Source organism: Orcinus orca, chromosome 3 (assembly GCF_937001465.1).
Source record: "Orcinus orca chromosome 3, mOrcOrc1.1, whole genome shotgun sequence".
Classification (NCBI taxonomy): domain Eukaryota; kingdom Metazoa; phylum Chordata; class Mammalia; order Artiodactyla; family Delphinidae; genus Orcinus; species Orcinus orca.
Genome location: NC_064561.1, coordinates 146,816,278 through 146,837,348, shown reverse-complemented (window position 1 = coordinate 146,837,348; position 21,071 = coordinate 146,816,278). Strand labels below are relative to the sequence as shown.

The window sequence follows — 21,071 nt, the reverse complement described above, 5'->3', positions numbered from 1 at the left end:
TTTCCTAGATGATGAAGCCCAGGCCCCGGGAGCTTAAGCAACTTGGTTAAGCTCACACACTGAGAAAGTGGTACAGCCAGAATTTGACTCCATATCAATACTTTTGATCCATCCACTAATCTGCCTCTCATATAATCCTAGATACTCCTTTGTCTTAATAAGGCTTAGAATATATTTTCATCATTGAATGGATATTGGGGAAATGTGAGGTCATTAAAAGAGCCTGAAAGAGAAAATACTGACCCCAAACAGATGTAATAAAGTGATCAGCCTTGAATAGGGTATCTGTCAATCAAAGGCGAAGCATATCACAGACTATGGAAATAATCTTAAACTGTGTGTGACTTTATGTTGAATTGATGTTGATCAAACTTAAGTTGCTTTTTTCTGTTTTTGGTTTTGGTTTTTTTGCGATACGCGGGCCTCTCACTGTTGTGGCCTCTCCCGTTGCGGAGCACAGGCTCCGGATGCGCAGGCTTAGCGGCCATGGCTCATGGGCCCAGCTGCTCCGCGGCATGTGGGATCTTCCCGGACCGGGGCACGAACCCGTGTCCCCTGCATCGGCAGGCGGACTCTCAACCACTGCGCCACCGGGGAAGCCCCTTAAGTTGTTTTTAAAAGGAAAAAAATACATTGCAAATCTCCAATATTGCCTGAAGTATATACAAACATAAAGAATGGTGTAAATTCTTCATATGTTGAGTTCACATTTATAACACAAAATTCAATTTATAACTGATGTGCAAATCAAAATGAAACATTCAAATTTCAAATTAATATACTAATTTAATTTGATGGGTGGTGTCATTTCGCTGAAGCTATTTCACCACCACAGTTTGAACACAGTACTGACTACTATAGTGCCCATTTCAGCATGTAGAAGATCATCATGTTACCCACGTGTATTCCCTTTCTCTTCTGAACTACCCTGGAAGCTTTGTTCACATAGCTGGCTGTGACCTCATCCGGTCTTCAGTTGATGTGAATGTATAATTTACCTTGAAGTCTTTTTCCCTTCTTTTATCATCAGCCAATGGCAATTATAGTAGTTCTTCTTAGTGACAGCACAAACTCAAACACCAGTGTGAGCACTGAAATCTCTCAGTGGCTCTCTATTATAAGGGGGTGGTCATTATACCAAATGTGCTCATGTGTATATTTCAGATCACAGTTGAAATGAAACACTATATTGAATTTCTTATAGGAGGTAGTTAATTCCTCCCTTTCGAATCCAAGAACATGTAGGGATTTGGGTGTGCAAGTTTAAGAATTACTAGTTTTAGATGTTGAAGTCACACTTTAGAACGCTAATGTAATATGAAAGTGGGAACAATTTTAGCTCTTTTACTTGTTATTTTTTGTTCCAGTTAGCCTGTCAAGAATCAGAGAAGCACTTGCTTGGTTTCTTAGGGAGTGGTACACAGGAATGGCAATTTTTCATAGGAGGAAAAGAATCTGAATCTGCTTGGTACAAAGGGTGGTGTCACTGGAGATTTCAGGTTAAGTACAAGGGAGAATGATGACCTTAGTATTACTGTTACATTTAAATCTTGATGAAATCTTGGGAGAAAAAAACCTTCAAAGATTAAGTGGAAAATAAGAACTTTCCCTCATCCTGAGCTCTAGGGAGAATTTACTGCAAATTTGGAATCATGCATCACTGACTGCAGCTTTACCCCCTTCTTCCTCACTACCTCTACAGCTAAAAAGACCGCAAATAATTGCACGTTTCCTCTGAATTCATCTAAGCTAGCTCACTAAAGTTTGGGGTAGTTAGTCTGAGTGATGTAGTTTCTGGCGATCTGAGTTAATGTGGTGAGACCTGAAGGATCTCAAGAAAATAATAATTGGCCTAGTGCTAAGAGTCACAGCTGCCCCTTTTGAATAACATACGTTAACATAGGTCTCTCCGTGTTGGATAACATAGGTGTTACAGCTCTGCTTACAATCCAGGCTAACTTGGACAGATTTCATTTCCTCACCATACTTGTGAAATGTGTGGAAGGAGAAAAAAAATCTGTATATAAATTTCCTCTTTCACACCCTGCTGTATTGTAAATAGTAGATATTGGTACCATCTTCCTGGTACAAAAGCAATCTGTGTTAGAAACAACTGAAAAGAGCAGGAAAGCAGGACCTGCTGAATTGACTTGGGAAAGAAAATCAAAGTGTTTAATTTACTGCGCACAATGTTTAATTGTAAAATTTTGCCTCTACTTAAGTATCAGCCTTAAGGGACCCTCCTCCATTGTCACTGGAGGGATGGGATCCAGAGAAGCTGTCACAGCCTGAGACCCTTCTCAGAAAACAAGGCTGTGTCTTTCTTAAATCCACCTTTGACGTTCTAGAATTCTTTATCACAAAACAGTGATGCCATGGTCTTGACTTAGAAAATATTGAGATCAGAAGTTACCAAATTCCTGCCTTAGGATAGGAACTAAAAATTCTTAGAGGCTCACCATCTTTTAAAAAACCAGCACATTTTAAAGTGAATGGCGGCTGTGCTGAACGTAAAACTTGCTGACCTCCTAATTCTCCATAGAGTCAATTTTGCATGGCTTATTTTTGTTTACGATTTTGTACTTTCATTTTGTTTTCCTTCTCATGAAGAAAAATACATAAGCAAATCAAGGAGAAGGAAAAGAACTTTACTTTATCTTAATAGATCATAATTACTAACAAAACATTTTTTAAAACCTGTGTTGCTAGCACCAACAAAATAATTCAGGCTTTTCTCTTGCCACCTCAGCTAAAGGTGTTGATCCTAAAGGCCGTCCTTATAAATCTCCTTATATCCTTATTCTTTTATCAACTTCTTAATCGTTTGTATTTTTAATTATGTCACAGTAATTAATTAATTATTAATCGTAACACAGTAAAATCATAGAAATTTTCTATAGGATGCTTTCCTACACAAGAAGACATCTCGTATGGTTCAAAATTAAACTCCGCCTAATTACCGTGCATTTATTTTCCTTTGATAAATGCATTCTCTACATAATCCATACAGAAATCTGATATTAAATGACCTTGGAACTGTGATAACAAACTTCCCTTTGGTTTGACAGAATCATGCAGACATTTGTTACACAGCAGTGGAAACAGAGCAAAGAAAAATCTAGTTGCCTGCACAATAAGAAGCTGTCAGAGAAGAAAGTGAAGTCTCCCCTGCATCTGTTTTCTACCTTGCGCAGGTGGGTAACAGACGTCTTTCCATCGTCTTACTAAACGCTGCACCTGTGATATTCCATGCTTATTTAATTCAAAGCATTCTTGCTACAGTGTTGGCATCTGTTTATTTTCTTTATGACTTTAAAGAACAGACCAAGTTACATCCATTCCATCAAAAAACACGGATACTCATTTCTATGTTTTGAGTTTGTGTTTCCTTTACATGGGTTAAATTTACTAAAGTTACATTGTTTGGTTTCTAATCACATAGAGTTTTCCCTACCAAAATTAGTCCTTCACAGGGCTCTGGGATAGGTAGGAGGGAAAAACAAACTGGACAAACCCTTTTTGCTTTCCAGGAAACATAGACTTCAGTCCCCGTGATCTTTCCATACATATTTGGTTTCCATTTTGGCTGGATAAGCTGGATTAAAAAGACATGGTATTTGTAACAGAGTTGAGTTGATTGAGCCCGACAAGTGTTCTCCATGGTCTGTTGCACTCACGATTTGCCCTGTTAATTGTTGCATTTTGAAGGTCGCCAAGTTATCCTCCCCCTGGTTGTGGAAAAAGCAAATCCAAACTGAAATCGGAGCAAGACGGGATCTCCAAGACGCATAAGCTGCTGCGGAGGACTTGTTCCAGCACAGTCAAGACGGAGGACGTGTGCGCCCCGAAGCCACACAGGACCTTCGGTCGCTCGCTGTCCAGCGACCCCCGGGCTGAGCAGGCGGTGACGACCATTAAGTCACACAAGCTCTTGAACCGTCCCTGCCCTGCAGCCGTCAAGCAGGAGGACTGCCTCGCTCTCAAGTCGCACAAACTCTTGACTCGCTCTTGTTCTGGAGACCCGCGCTGTGAGCACAACGCCAGCCTGAAGCCTCACAAACTGCTAAGCAGGTCTTATTCCAGTAACCTCAGAATGGAAGAATTATATGGACTCAAGAATCACAAGTTGCTCAGCAAGTCTTACTCCAGTGCCCCCAAGTCATCCAAAACGGAGCTTTTCAAGGAACCCAGCGCAGAGGGCCGGAGGCTCTCTCTTACCTCAGGGCTCATTGGTATCTTAACACCATCATCATCTTCATCTTCCCAGCCTGCTGTGCGTACACATTTTCATCTTGAGTTCTTAAATGTCAGCTAAGGGGCAGTAGAGGGTTTTGTTAGTTTGTTTTGTAAGAGCTGGGAGAGGAAAGAAGCACAGTTTTGTTTTTGTTTTTTAAAATTTACAATTTTTTTCTTTTGGATGTTATTTTGCATACCAGACATTTGCAACTGGTACTGGAATGTTCGTTTTGATTCTGAAAAAATAAATGTGGCTGTCAATTTGAGGTCTAGTCCAGAGTCCTGTCACGGGAATGAATGCTACTAAAAATGGAAGGAAGTCCATTGGATTCACAAAGCCTGTCCTTTTAAGCAAGCATAGCATTTTTAATGTTTTATTAAGTAGGTTTATCTAATCTCTGGTTTTCTCACAAAAGTAGTGGAGCTCAGAGTTTGTCTGATAATTTTTTTTTTTAGAATAAAAATTGTTGATGTTTTATTTTATTTATTTATTTCCAATAATTAAGAGTGGTGTCCTTCCTATTGTATATAAGAGGACAACTTTGCCCATGAACTTGTGGAGAGAAGTAACAGTTACAGCTGTATCCCGGAGCCTCACTTAAAGCTGCTCTCAGTGTCTACTTTATGAAACTGAAGTCACTTTGTCCTGAAGCTGTTTTGCATGGGGAGATGGGCCTGGGAGGTGACTGTATTAAAGCTTAAGTACTTTGGGTGGTATTTATTGGGAGTCAGTCTTACACAAAGTTTACCTCTAGAGTAATCAGCATTATAGCCAGTTTCAGATAAAGAAACAGACCTATCTTATGTATATTAATTACATAAAAGAATTGACAAAAAGTTTTGTTTGCTTTTAGTAAATTTGTGTTTGTGTGTGTTAGGGAGGAACGTATTTAACTCTTCAACTATTAATACAGATATACCAAGCAATAGATGAAACTGAAAAAAAATAAGATACATTTTCAGAAAGTTGTGGTGCTCTTGTATAGATTTATTTCTAAAATTACATTGTAAATTATACCATGAAATTTTATTTGTGTTAAGAAAATGTATATGAGTATGTTGGTAATTTTAGGTGGATATCCCCAAAGCCCATTTCTTCTCAAAACTAAGTATTAAAGACATATAGAAAAGTAATTATGTCAGAGTTACATAGTAGAAAGTTTCCCATGGTTAGTTTCACCTAAGAAAGATAATTTCGGATATTCTGTAAAAGAATATGTCTTAATGTCCTCCTGTATGGTTAAGCCTAATACAGTAGTTTAGTATTGTACCCCTTACAGCAGCTGTCTAGTACGTCCTTGGAGAAATAATTCTATCTGATTGTAAAATGAGATTGAAATAATCTAAATGAGGAAGTGGGAGCAATCAGTGATGAGTAATAGAGGCAACGAGTTTTTGTGATCATTTAAAGATGCCACTCATTTTTATTAGAAGATCAGAAATTAAGAATGCTGCTCATTTAGTTTAAACAAAGATTGTAATAGTAATGGAGGAAAGGGCATTATACTAAATTCTAAAATCTCGATGTCATAATCAGTGATTTAATTCACATTACAGGTGATCTTAGATCACATCTGTATTCACTGTTGCAAAAGTAAAAGGCTGTAACTTATATATTTTCCTAATTAAAAAATTATTTTCTTCTCCTTTGCTCTTTATAGCCAAATGGTGCCAAATGTATTCCAATACGAGACCGTGGCTTCCTAGTGCAGGTATGAGCCAAGCCTCCATCCGTTGTAGAAATAGTTTAGCCTTTAGTGGGTTTTCAAATCCTTCATGAACTTGACTTCATTCTTTCTCTTTATTGTCTCATTCAGACGATTGAGTTTGCTGAACAGCGGATCCCTGTGTTGAATGAATACTGTGTGGTTTGTGACGAGCCACATGTGTTTCAAAATGGCCCCATGCTTAGGGTAAGTTCTCATTAGTGGAATGGCAGTTTAGAATATAAATGAAGAGGGTTAAGATATAAGAATAAATAAGTAAATAACTGCATTTACAGTAAATACTCTCTATTGAGCCAATTACGTAATACACAAAGTCATAATTTTGACAAATGAGTCACTATTTCTGAAGGAGTCTGTGAGAGATCAAGCTGTTTCATATTAGCAAAATGTTTCTTATTTCTCACATGTGCTTATTTATCACTTCATTGTCTATTCATCTATCTCTATATCCATCCATATCGATATGTATATATATGTAAACTTGTAAACACTTTTTTCAAAAAAGCACAATTTAAAGATAGTTAATACAGAGAGTAGACGGTAGTCATTGTTCCAGTTAGAAGAGGTATGTAGTAGAATCTGGAGAATTAGAGTAAAGATTTCGAAAAAATGCCAACTCACTAACACATTTGTGGCATTATTGAGTATGGAAATAAGAATCAAAGTATAAGTGGTATTTTGGGGGAGATTTATCCAATATCCTATATCTCAATTGGATAATTGGAATTATTATCCAATTATTTCCTTCAAAGAGTTTATATCTTACATTTAAGACATTGATCCTTTTTGAGTTAATTTTTGCTTATGGTGTGAGGTTGTTGTCCAGATTCATTCTACTGCATGTAGATATCTAGTTGTCTAAGCACCATTTGTTGAAAAGACTCTTCTTCCCTAATTAAATGATCTTGTCTCTCTTGTTGAAAATGATTTGACCATAGATGTTTTGATTTACTGGTCAACTCTTAATTTTACTCCACTGATTCGCATGTCAGTCCTTATACCTGTACTATACTGTCTTGACTAACTGTAGCTTTGTAGTGAGTTTGAAATGAAGAAGTGTGAGTCCTCCAACTTTTTTTTTATAATATTGCTTTCACTGTTTGGATCCCTTGCATTTCCATATGAATTCTAGGGTCAGCTCATCTGCCAAAAAGGCAGATGGAATTTTGATAGGGTTTGCTTTGGGTCTGTCAGTCAATTTGGGAAGTATTGCCATCTTAATATTAATCCTTCCAATCCACGAATGCAGGGTATCCTTCCATTTATCTAGATCTTTAAAAATTTCTTTTTACACTGTTTTTTTAGTATCAGTGTTCAAGTCTTGCACATCCTTGGATAAATTTATCTTTAAGTAGTTTATTCTTTTTGATGCTGTTGCCACTTCTAATCAACATTGTACTGGAGGTTCTAGCCAGGCAATTAAGAAGAGAAGAATAATAGAATGTATCCATATTGGACAGGAAAAACTAAAGCAATCTGTTTGCAGATGACTTGAGCACTGTGTGCCAGGCACCCTGTATAGACATTTTGCATACTGCTTCTTTATTTGATTTTCACAAAACTCTGTGGTTTAGGTAGGTATTTTTGTGCCCATGGTGCAAATAAGGCGGTTAAGATTCAAAGAGATTAGCCGATTTATTTAGCATCACCCAGCTATATGAGTGGAAGCTGAACTTTGAACCTGATTTTGTCTGACTTCAAAAATGCATCACAAACATTTATTGAAGGCTTTATGAGTATAACGCACCATACTAGATTCTGTTGCACTTTTTAAGAGAGATTTGTCCTGTCCTTAGGAATATATGTTTGAAAAGATGAATTGCAAAGCCTTGAAATAGGTACTTTTATTAGAAATTTTTTGTATTTCAGGATTTATACTTTAAAAAACATATATAATATCCATTTATGACCATAACGACTCAGGCTTTATGATATATTTGTTTCATTTTATTTGTTTATGGGAAACACATAAAAGAGTTTTTTCTTGCCACCCATAAGCTATTTTTTTTCCATATGCTATTTTTTGACAGTCAGTTATTCCTCTCAAAGAGATATATTGTTATTCCGAAACCCAACTTAACTAAATCAGAATTTATTAAATATTTGTGCAAGATTGTTATTTTGAGTCAATACACGGAAATGTATAGTTACGATGAGAGGAGAGAGGACCCTTTAACCGTGTCAGTTTATCCCAGTAAGGAGGCCTGTTTTCACTTTGTGGTTGTGCATCTGTGGCTCTTGATTTATTTCTTGATCCATGGCAATGACATTTTCCTTGCCGTAGATAATAGTAATGTTATTAATGGCATAAGCTTTTTGAACGCTTTTTACGTAATCATGTTTTTGAAGTGCCTTATATGGATTATCTTATTTAATCCTCAAAATAACCCTATTAGGCAGGTATTAATACTGTCCCTGCTCTATAGATGAGGGAAACCGTAATTTTTTTAAGGTCACACTGCTTGTAAGTAATAGGGACAGGATTCAAACCCTGGCAGAATGGCACCAAGGCCACGGTTCTTAATCGTGATGCTACTCTTGACTCATGTGCTTGAATTAACTACTTTTATGTCCTGGAAATTTACCACACATATTGTTGGGAGTTTGCTCTTTACGGTTTAATTGCTGTCAGTTCATTCCTATAATAGGTGATAGAAATATCATAGTTGATGTTAGTATTCTCTTTGCCTTGCTTCAAGTTCTGTTTTACTTTATCTTTCTGCACCAATGAAGTTTGCTGTCTCTTTCTAGAAATGGAAATGCTTTTGTAAACAAGAGAGAAAACGTTTTCTAAATAAATATAGCTAGTTATCAGGTGGTTTTATGTTGCTTCAATTCAGACTGTTATCTAAGGAAATCAGAAAACTTACTTTGGTTTCTTAAATAGTAAGATAAGTGACATATGAAATCAGATCAGGAAATGAAAATAGAGAAACATCTCATAGTCAAAGGAAGAAAAGTAAACAAAACTACCTCCTTCACCTAAATCAGGTATATATTCATTTTTTCTCTCTCTTTCTTATATTTACATCGCGATATGTTTTACTATAATTTCAATAATGTACATAGTGTATAATTTCAATAAGGTATAACAATTATTACAAATACAATATTCAGCCCATATAATACATTAAAAACTGCAGTAAATCCTCGAGCTATAAAGAGGATAAGTCATAGCCCCATAGGGTGATTGAATAGGTTAGATAAAACTCGATTTCCATAGATTTTTCTGCCTAATGTTTATTACGTTTGTTAGATCTTTCTCTGTCAAAATTCAAATTGTTTCTTATATTTTGTCTCCTTTCTTCAAGCCTGATTGTTTTTTAAATAACCTAAGTCCCCTTTTACCCCTATTTTCCAAAAGTCCTAAAATTTTACTCCTTTCCTATTCTGCCACTTTACTCAGAGGTCTAGGTAAGCATGTCACACTTTTGCAACATGAAGAACTACTTATTTAGAAATACCACAATGCTCTGATTTTCTCTTTTGTTTATAAAGGTTATAAATATCACTCTCAGGTGTGAGTCCTGACATGTAGTGCTGTGGATCTGCTTAAAACTCACAATATCAGGAGGCTTGTTCAGAGTCCCAGAATTGCAGTTCGGCAGTACAGTCTGCATTGTGATCAGAAAACCAAACCCCTGGTTCTCTACGTTTTGGAATCAGCTAGTGTTAATGCGCTAGACTGTCTTGGAGATGCTTTAAAATGTTGATTTTGGTCTTCAAGTGTGTTCGCAAAACAAGAAAACAAGGATTTACTGCCAAAATCGCCACTGCTTTTATCAGCCTATAAGTTCCTAGTGCCCTTGTCTTTTTGTTAGTGTCACATTAAACACCCAGTTCTTGGGTCAATGCAGGTGTTTGTCTTCTCTGAACCCTGTACGTGAGCTGCTGAATCCTGTTGGAAAAAACCACTCGTGGTTGTGTGGCTTAGTGTCCCTACAAAGTTGGAACTTTGTCAGTGATACTGGAGGCTCATTCGCTGTGTCCCTGGTTAACAGACTTTCCTGTTTCTCACATCAGTATGTGATGTGGGAATTACGATTTCCTTTTCTTCTCCTGCTGTGTGAAAATGTCCCACATTACTTGCTCTGGATTATCAGGCCTGAGATGCTACTGTCACCTCTTGAGAATAATGCTCTTTCCTACTAAAGCAAGGTCAGAGAAACCTGCGAGTCTAATAATTTTGTGGTCCAGTCTTGGCCGTGGACCATAGACAAATGTTTGTAACTAAGGTTCTTATTTTCAAAGTGAAAATTAACAATACCCAGCTATAATTTGGTCACAGTATAAGGCACTCCCATGACCATTTTTTTGGAAACTGAGTGTGTGGGTCAACCTGGGTATGTCCCATTTTACCTTGAGGAAAACGGGTAGGTCTTCTTGTATTTAGGTCTGATGTTAAAGAATGAATGAAAAAGCCTAGGCTATTTTCTCCCTGCTCCCCCTCAATGCATTTTGTAGAAGTTAACATTTCAAGTTCTGAAATAAAGGCTAAACTGAATAATTATGCCAAAAAACTTTCAGTTCAAAAATATAATTATTTTTACATCCAAATTGAACAGAAATTGGTTTTAATGTTCAAACAACTTTAGTTTTATCGGGCAATAGGGATCACCATGTATAGTGGGGACTAACCAGGCCTGATCCTATTTTATTGTGGATCTGTCTTTCTTAATGGACAGTAAATCTTTCCCTACCCCAAATGTGTCTGTCTTCCGAACCATGAAAAGCACCCAAAGTACTGACTATAAAACTGGAAACACAGAGAATTAAAGGCATATAGGTTTTGTGTTTCCAGTAGATATTCTTAATTATTCTCATATGTTTTCAACACTTGTTTTTAAATTATGAAGTTGTATTTACATTGTTCATTTCTTTTTTAGCAAGACATAGTGTAGCAACAAATTAAGAATTTTGATAAACTGCGGGTATGAAAATAAAAATACCACTTCATGATATGCTTCAATGAAAATTCTTATTAAACACTAATTTTTGTATATACATTGGGTTAAAACAAGTAGAAGAGACAGCTTATCCAGGTTACCTAATACTGTTAATATTTAAACGGCTCTGTATACCTCAAGGAGATTTTATAAACCATATCTCACTTGGTTCTCTTTCTCACTTAGTCCTTTTATCAACCTGGTGAACTAGATCTGATTTTATCCCTGTTTTATAGCTAGGAGAACTGAACTGTGCACATATGCTCCAACTGGAACAGTATCCACTTTTATCTGTTTTATATATTGGGCTTACATGAAATATTTTGTTTGAAAAAAAAGACCATGGCAAAAAAAGGTTTGAAAACCACTCACCTACACTGTGCTATATATAAATACATAGCTAGATTCTCTTGAGTTGTGTCATTTCTATTTTCAGTAGGAAGTAATTTAAATTCATTGAAAACACAAAGTTTCTAAAGTGCAGTTAGGTTCTAAAATATTCTTTAGGGCTTAAAGCCATTTTTTTGAAACATGTTTTTACTGCTCACATTTAAATTGCTTTGATTCAAATAAAATTAAAAATGTATTCATCTTAGCTTAAAAATTTCTAAAATGAATCTTAACTTAGGGACATATGAAGTTCCCCATGTTTTTAAATGGTGCATAATGAATATTATATTGCAGATATATTATGTATGTTATGTGTAATGGCAGGAGGGAATTGCCATGGTTTTGCAGTTTACATTATAGGGACTAATTTTTTGAAGGCAATGTAATAGTATAACCTTAAGAATAGATAATATTTTATAAATTGAAACTAATAGATTTATTGTAAACTCGAATTAGTAAATAATGTACATTTTGGGTGATATTTAGGCATACATACTTTGCATTAAAGTATGTTTAATAAAACACACAATTTCACTTATCTAGCGATAGCTATTCAATGACTACATTTTACTTTGAATTGATGCTGGAGTTTTCTGTGCAAATGATATAGTTATAGCAGAATTTGTTGGGAGCACGGTATTGGCTGGAAGTTGGCTCAAGGTGGGAGAATGCTAATTACAGTATAACTGCATATTTTATTAAGGAAAAATGAATCAGTTTCTTTCCTTGAATAGGATGTGCTTTCTGTGAGACATCTAATCTTGATTACTTACAATTTGAGAACTTTCTTTTAGTACGCCATCTTGTGTTGACATTTTGAACTCCTCTCAAATAAAATGTGGATAAACATGGGAGAGGGTCAGTGATCTACAAAAACTAGTTGGCAAATTGTTATATCAAAATTAAACTCATTTATATCTTGAATACTCTATAGAATGTTCAAGTAAAAAATGATTGATATAACATTGTTACTTTAAAAATTCACTGGCATTTACTTAGTATGGTGTTAAATAGTACATAAATTATTCACAATATTGCTACCTCTATAGTTGCTATTTTAAAAAGAAAGGAAGAAACATAGGCAGAACACTCTATGACATAAATCACAGCAAGATCCTTTTTGACACACCTCCTAGAGAAATGGAAATAAAAACAAAAGTAAACAAATGGTACCTAATGAAAAGGAAAACATAAACAAGATGAAAAGACAACCCTCAGAATGGGAGAAAATATTTGCAAATGAAGCAACTGACAAAGAATTAATCTGCAAAATTTACAAGCAGCTCAATATCAAAAAAACAAACAACCCAATCCAGAAATGGGCAGAAGACCTAAATAGACATTTCTCCAAAGAAGGTATACAGATTGCCAACAAACACATGAAAGGATGCTCAACATCATTAATCATTAGAGAAATGCAAATCAAAACTACAACGAGGTATATCACCTCACACCAGTCAGAATGGCCATCATCAAAAAAATCTACAGGGCTTCCCTGGTGGTGCAGTGGTCGAGAGTCCGCCTGCCAATGCAGGGGACATGGGTTCGTGACCCAGTCCAGGAAGATCCCACATGCCGCGGAGCGGCTAGGCCCGTGAGCCATGGCCGCTGAGCCTGCGCGTCCGGAGCCTGTGCTCCGCAACGGGAGAGGCCACAACAGTGGGAGGCCTGCGTACCGCAAAAAAAAAAAAAAAAAAAACTACAACCTATATGCTGGAGAGGGTGTGGAGAAGAGGGAACCCTCTTGCACTGTTGGTGGGAATGTAAATTGATACTGCCACTATGGAGAACAGTATGGAGGTTCCTTAAAAACCTAAAAATAGAACTACCATACGACCCAGCAGTCCCATTACTGGGCATATACCCTGAGAAAACCATAATTCAAAAAGAGTCATGTACCACAATGTTCATTGCAGCTCTCTTTACAATAGCCAGGACATGGAAGCAACCTAAGTGTCCATTGACAGACGAATGAATGAAGAAGACGTGGCACATATATACAATGGAATATCACTCAGCCATTAAAAGAAACGAAATTGAGTTATTTGTAGTGAGGTGAATGGACCTAGAGTCTGTCATACAGAGTGAAGTAAGTCAGAAAGAGAAAAACAAATACTGTATGCTAACACATATATATGGAATCTAAAAAAAAAAAATGGTTCTAAAGAACCTAGGGGCAGGACAGGAATAAAGACACAGACATAGAGAATGGACTTGAGGACAGAGGGAGGAGGAAGGGTAAGCTGGGACGAAGTGAGAGAGTGGCATGGACATATATACACTACCAAATGTAAAATAGATAGCTAGTGGGAAGCAGCTGCATAGCACAGGGAGATCAGCTCCGTGCTTTGTGTCCACCTAGAGGGGTGGGATAGGAAGGGTGGGAGGGAGATGCAAGAGGGAGGAGATATGGGCATATATGTATATGTATAGCTGATTCCCTTTGTTATAAAGCAGAAACTAACACACCATTGTAAAGCAGTTATACTCCAATAAAGATGTTAAAAGAAAAGAACCGTTATAAGAGGAAATTCCAAATGCTAATGAACATGTCTAAAAAGGTTATTCCACGAATAATCAAAGAAATTCATAATATAACACTTTCCTTACCAAATAAAAAAAAGAAAGATAAAATTATTTTTATAAGAATGTAATGTGTAGTTCTACTTCAGATTTTTCAGTATGATAACAAACTTTCTTTTCTCCCTGCCAAAAGCAAGTTTTCTATCGTACCTGATTTCCTTCTTCAAACAGTTGCAGTAACAGGATATTCCTAGAAATCAGCCTTACAAATTTGAGTATGGGAAGAAAGTCCACTTTTCAGTGAAAAAAAATGCGGGAAAGAAGAGGAGTGTCTATAAAGTAATTAATCCATAGCTTTACATTAAGAACGTAGGTTTATTTTTTAAAATAATGGGTCAGCTGGTAAGTCCATGTAATTTGGAGATTTAGAGGTTTGAGTATAAACAGATGTGGCAGCGGGATGAAATAGTAATTCAGGAGAAAACATTGAACTGTTGTTGCTCATCTGTTAGCCAAGATAAAGACCAGGAGGTCTGGGTGAAATTGGTAAAAAATCATTTGAGACAAAGTCAGGGTGGCACATGAATACCTAGGATTGGCTACAAAGTGTGGTGATAGAATATTCAAATTTCAAATAATTATCTTCCAAAAAAATTATCTTCCAATCTAGTTTAGCAGAATATTTTATTTCATTTTCATTTATATTGCATAAGGCAACAATTTGGTTCCAAAATGGTAGTTTCTACTTATATTCCCTGAATATGTGTGTGAACACACATACATACATACATATATTTTAGGATGATCACAAAGTAAGTATAATTAATTATCCAGGGTTCAAATAAAAAAGTAAAAACCAATCATTACTCATATATAGTAAATGAGCCTTATCCTGATGTTCAGCTTTGGGATTGATGGATTTTAGTCATAAAAAAGTTATTTGGCAGTAGTATTATCAAAAACGAAGTGCCTTCTGTGTCTCTGTTCACTTCCTCAGTGAACTTTGGGTGTCTGGTAGAGTACGCATATTAATTCCTATGGCCCTTTATGATTTCCAAGGTTTATGTTCCCCGAGTTCTTGTTTGTGTATAGTTTCACTATCCTCAGACACCAATACAGTGTTTGACACTATAGTAAATATGCAATAAAATGGTTGATGTTATTATTTCAGACCATACCATGCTCCCCTAAAGTAAACAAAAGAAACAACCCAATGTCAGCGGGGGAAGTTGAGGAGGAAACATACATGCACATACACATGAAAAAATAGATTAAGAATACGTTAAATGGTAAAGTAAAAGTAGTAGAAATTGAACGGTCTGCTCTAAGTATATCCAAATATATGCAGCAGTATGTATCGCTTGAGGCTGGATGAAGAAATTTTTCCAATTAGTTTCCTATCATAGGTAGTTTTCCCTGATGTTTCTGAAATAGAATCAAACTGTCCTCTTAAGGCTGACAAAGGAAATATATCAATTTATTTGTTTTGAAGATTCTCTTTGGGGAATGTCAATCAGAAATCTTTGTGTGATTGGTCCTGCTTTTTGTCTGCAAAGCTACCATGTGGGCCTATTCTGAACACAGAGGATGCTCAGAATGGGGCCATCCTTCCCCACTAGTTAAGCAGTAGATGAAACTATCCTCTGAAATGAGTGAACATAGGAGCAATGGCCCTAACAAATGCGGCTGTCTGCTGTGCCGGGCACCACAGGCTGCATCGTGTTAGGCCTCATCAGCTACCTAATGCAATGTAACTTGGGAGATAAGATAAATCAGACAGATGACACTGCATCAGATTTGAAAGATGAGAGCTCTTCCAAAGCAATTGCAGAGTGTATATTTCAGTGCTGTTGACTCCAGGAGGTTATTGAAGTCAAAAGTCTTTCCAACAAAACCAATCTTTCAAGAGCTGGGTAGCAAGTAAGCAGAGTCATGCTATTTCTTCCAGAGAAAATTACCTAGGAAGAAATGGAATTCTCCTTTTTATATTTGTTTTACACAGCTTTGTGGTTAATTAGTATATCAGCAGCTTAGGTATCTGCTTTTTTTTTAGTGCATCTCATGTGCAAATGTGTATTAAGCAGGCGAGGTGGATTTTCCAATTAAAGGATATTTTCACCTATTGCTAAATCATTCCAAGTGCAAGTGCCTAAAACTAACTAAAATGAATTTTTTAATCATATTTGTGACTCTGTATCAATAAATGATTATTTACTAATTGTTACCTAAATTTAGAAATTTAATTCTTTAAAGTGATATTTCTTCCCTTTTCCCCCATCCAGTTTTATTGAGATATAAGTGACATACAGCACTGTACAAGTTTAAGGTGTACAGCACAATGATTTGTCTTACATGCATCATGAAATGATTACTACAATAAGTTAGTGAATATGCATCATCTCATATTAATGGAAAATAAAATAACAAAAGTATATTTTCCTTGTGATGAGAACTCTTATGACTTACTCTCTTAACTTTCATATACACCAGTGTTAATTATATTAATTATGTTGTACATTATATTCCTAGTAGTTATTTATCTTATAATTGGAAGTTTGTACCTTTTGACCACCTTCCTCCAATTCCCCTTCCCCCCACCCCTCCACCTCTGGTAACGGCAAATCTGATTTCTTTTACTACGAATTTGTTTGTTTTTGAAGTATAATTGACTTACATACAACACTTCCTTAGTTCCTTGTGCACAACATAGTGATTTGAAATTTCTATACATTACAAAATGATCACCATGATAAGTCTAGTTACCATCTGTCACCGTACAAAGATACTGCATTATTACTGACTACCTTCCCCACACTCTACATTTCATCCCTGTGACTCATTTATTTGGTAACTGGAAGTTTGTACCTCCTAATCTCTCTCACCTATTTCTCTCATCCTACCACCTACCTCCCTTCTGGCAGCCACCTGTTTGTTCTCTGTATCTATGACTCTGTTTATATTTTGTTATGTTTGTTCATTTGTTTCTTTTTTTAGATGCATGTAAGTGAAATCATACAGTATTTGTCTTTCTCTGTTTGATTTATTTCAGTTAGCCTAATGCCCTCGAGGTCCATCCATGTTCTCACAAATGGCAATATTTCGTTCTTTTTTATGGCTGAGTAATATTCCATTGTATTTATACATATACCACATCTTTATCCATTCATCTGTCATTGGGCACTTAGGTAGCTTCCACATCTAGGCTATTGTAAATAATATTTCTTTTTAATATTCTAAAACTTTGCATTTTCTATTTATTATGAAGAATGTCATACATTTAATTTAGGAATTGGAGGATGGGGAAAAAATGTTGAATTGATTCCCTTTTCTTTTGTAGCCTACTGTGTGTGAACGAGAGCTGTGTGTATTTGCTTTTCAAACCCTGGGAGTAATGAATGAAGCTGCTGATGAAATAGCAACTGGAGCTCAGGTAGTAACATGTGATACTAACTATTCTATATTTTTATTTGAAAAATTTATTCTGATCCACTAGCTAACTTTACCTTTCTTTGGGATGAATTTTTGATAGTTTCTTGATAGATTAAGAAAGCAAACCAGCATTTGATATTTCTAGATAGAAACTAAGTTTTGCCAGCTTTATCTAATGTGTGTTTTTTGTCCTTTTGCAATTGCCAAGAGGAGAAGTTAAACCAACTTTAATTGTTTGAAAAATAATTACGTTTATTTCTTATATGGTGAAATTGAGATACTGAAACCCTTGCACTTGCATTATGTAATGTTTATTTGTAAAGTTATAGTGCCATAAAATGGAAGCCAATTTATTTTTAAAACTTAGGTGAAAAGATAATGGACAGAACATGTAATAAAAAGAGAGCATTCAATTTTACAATAGCAATGTTTATGACATAGGAAGGAAAATATAAAAACAAAGAAACAGCTTGAAAGTAGAGAAGCATCCCATGTTTCTGGAAAGGAAAAAAATCTGTTGTAAAGATGCCAAAATTTATTACTTCATGCAATGTCATTAAAATTTCAACTAGTTTTTGTTCATTTATGGAACCTGACTGAAATACTAATAAATAGATGAGAAAAAAGTTACAGAAAACAAAAAATAATGAGTGTTAATTAAGTGAGGCTAGACCAACCAAATACAAAACCATATTATGTAATCCTATGATATTTTGAAAAAATATAGTACTGGCAAAGAGTAGAAAGTCAGATTATCCCCAAAATAGGTCAAGTTATAAATACATTTAATACATATTAAAGGCGGTATCACATTGTATTGTAAAATAAAAATGGTTTAGTGAAGGTGGGAACAAATGACCTACAACATGGGGGGGAAGCAGGTTATCTCTTTATGCTGTGTGCAAAAACAAATTCCAAATGGCTTAAAGAATAGTTTTGTTTAAAAGTATTACACCCACACTAGAGGAGGGTTGAATTAAGTGTGCACAGCCTAGGTAGGGCCTCAGTTTCATGCATTTATGCAGATACAAAAAATCATGAAGAAAAATATCAACAGATCTGAGTCCATACATACTTCACAGTTTTTACTTGAAAAAATAGTGAACGCTAAGAGCTAACACACTTATGAAAAAGTGTGTTTTGCTACAAACTTAATTACATAGAAGCTCATAAAAATTGAGACCAAAAACATGAAGATCATCACAAATTAACAGAGGAAATGAATGCACAATTCACAAATATGGACCTATAGTTAGTAAAGAAACATGAGAAAATACTTAGTCTCACTAAAAATCAAAGGAAGCTACATGTAAAAGAATTGTGTAAAATTCACAAAGATGGGCGGAAAGAATGATCACGCAACAGACATCTGGTCATTCTTATAGTAAGTATCAAATGCCTGCTATGTAACAGGCAGTACACTAGACTAAGATACAACAGTTAACACAGACAGCCCATGCCTCATGGATTTAGACTCCCTTAACCTCGTTATTTCACTGATTACCTAGACTGAGATGCATCCACTTGATGAAATTTTAAGGACCATATTTGTGATGTAATGAGTTATAAATGAAAATAATGCAAACAGAACATTGATCATATGCGATGTGAAAAATGATTCCATGATTAAAATAAATTTAAAAAATGCAGCTTAATATTGCCCCTATACCCAATGTGCACAAATTTGCATACTAAAAGCTCTGAGAATCCCTAAAACTGAAGAAAATGACTAGCCTATACTTAGAGGGTTTCTCAAATGTATCTGTCCATGGTGAGTCTTTATCTCTTTTTAAAAATGGTAACATTTTTCTCATCCCTTGAAACTAATTTTGCTCAAAAAAAGGTACTTTAATATATGCTATTTATAGCTATGTAAAAATAAACTTTACACAGGTGTGTGTATGAGTGTACATATGCACATACACGTATATTTACATGGATATATGTGTGTATATATATATGTATAATTTTTCAAGTAGTATAGTTAATATTTATGCATTTTACTGGAAGTAAAGTATCCTGCATACAATTTGAAAAGGGAAGGAAGTAAAGCCTAGAAATAAGGAATAATTGATTAGAAGGAAAACTAACATATTAACAGTAGGCTAGGTTGAAAGAATAATAGGTGCTTTTTCCCCTCTTACTATAGATACATCTCTAAAAATAATGGTTCTTAAAGTGAAATTACTTTTGGATTATATAATGATAGTAACAAGGCACAAATACTCGATCAGATCAATTCAGTGATTCAACTCTAAAGATCAGTATCCAAAAATCTCAGAGAATTTAGTGATTCTACTCCAAAGTCAATGCGGAATATTCTTTTCACCACTTTAAAGGAGATACCCCAATATTCTGGTTATAATTCTGGAGATTACATGGAAATGGATTCCTTTTCTAAATAAAAACTGTATCTCTGTAGCCTTGTTGCATCAGTTGACTCCTGAATTCCTAATGGTGCTCTGAGGAGCTCTGGAGGTTGCAAGAACATTCTTTAGAGGGATCTGCAGGAGGCTGCGCTGTGATGAGAGTGTCTCAGCAGCTGGGATTCCTGGCCTCCGAGTACTGCTTTAACCAGGACAGCAGCTCCATTTTATTCTTTTATGTTTTGGGGCTCTCATATACAATTTTCTTTTTAAAAAAGAAAAGATAAAAGGAATTACTCTTGAAATGTTTGAAGGCCATTAGTCTACAATTTTTAAATTCACTTCTTTTCCAGAATACATTGTACATCATTTTACTCTGTGGAAAAATTAGCATATGTAAATAGAATACCAATCCAAACAGTGTAACATAAACCTTTCTTTGTTCAAAGATTCTGAATGCTAGCTCCTATAACAGATAAACCATAAAATTAAAGTGACTTAACATGGTAGGCTTTTATTTCTAACTCACACAACTGTTCGGTTAGAATGTTTGTTGGGCAACTGTGTGATCACTGAGGGAACCGGATTCCGTCCACCACATGAGTCTGCTGTCTTCAATACTGGCATACAGTAGAGGGGAAGGGAGAAAAGGGGAGAAAGAGCGCCTGTTTCTTCATCAGCTCAGCCCCTTTCCACTTTCTGTCCATTGGTTAAAACTAGTCTTATGGCCTGACTTAAACAAAAGGAGTAGAAATGTCGCTTGCAGTGCAGTTGCTTCCAGGCAGTAGTAGCCCTATACCTTGAAAGCAAGGAGTATGTAACTGCGGTGGACAGCAAGGAATTTTGCCAGGGTAGTTACACTGTTTCTTTTCAGTTAGGTTAAGACATATATTAACAAAAATATTCTGTTAATTAACTTCTTTACCCCTACATCCATTATTTTCATTATAATTTACTTAAGTCCACTAGTGAAACTATTGGCAAAACCATGCATTTGCTTTTTTTGGTAGTTTTGACTGTTTTGAAGCTTTGGGCACAAGGTTTTTAATTGAAGTATTTGATTGAAAGGGGAACATTATTCAGGTTATTTTGTATCCATTTGTGCCTTTCTTGTTGTAGTGAAAAACACATAATGTAAAATTTACTCTATTCATCATTTTTAAGTGCACAGTTCAGTAGTGTTGAGTATATTCACATTGTTGTGAAGCAGACTTCCATAACTTTTTCATTTGCAGAACTGAAACTCTATACCTGTTGAAAAACTCCCATTTTCTCCCTACCCCCATCCCTGACAACCACCGTTCTACTTTCTGTTTCTGTGAATTCGATTACTTTAGATCTTTCACAAGTGTAGGCATATAGTATTTGACTTTTTGTGACCGGCTTATATCACTTAGCATAAAATGTCCTCATGGTTCATCCATTTTGTAACAGGTGACAGGCTTTTCCTTCTT

General features: G+C 35.7%; 1 protein-coding gene across 3 annotated transcripts in view; it reads left to right on the top strand.

Moving 5' to 3' along the window:
- PARP8 (poly(ADP-ribose) polymerase family member 8) overlaps positions 1–21,071 on the top strand; it is a 182,530-nt gene that overhangs the window by 129,954 nt on the left and 31,505 nt on the right. For all 3 annotated transcript variants that reach the window (XM_004265941.4, XM_049708408.1, XM_012531662.3), the window contains 5 exons: positions 3,069–3,194; positions 3,709–4,273; positions 5,898–5,948; positions 6,054–6,149; positions 17,160–17,252. In XM_004265941.4, coding sequence (XP_004265989.1) covers positions 3,069–3,194; positions 3,709–4,273; positions 5,898–5,948; positions 6,054–6,149; positions 17,160–17,252 — 931 coding nt within the window. The remainder of the gene's footprint in view (positions 1–3,068; positions 3,195–3,708; positions 4,274–5,897; positions 5,949–6,053; positions 6,150–17,159; positions 17,253–21,071) is intronic.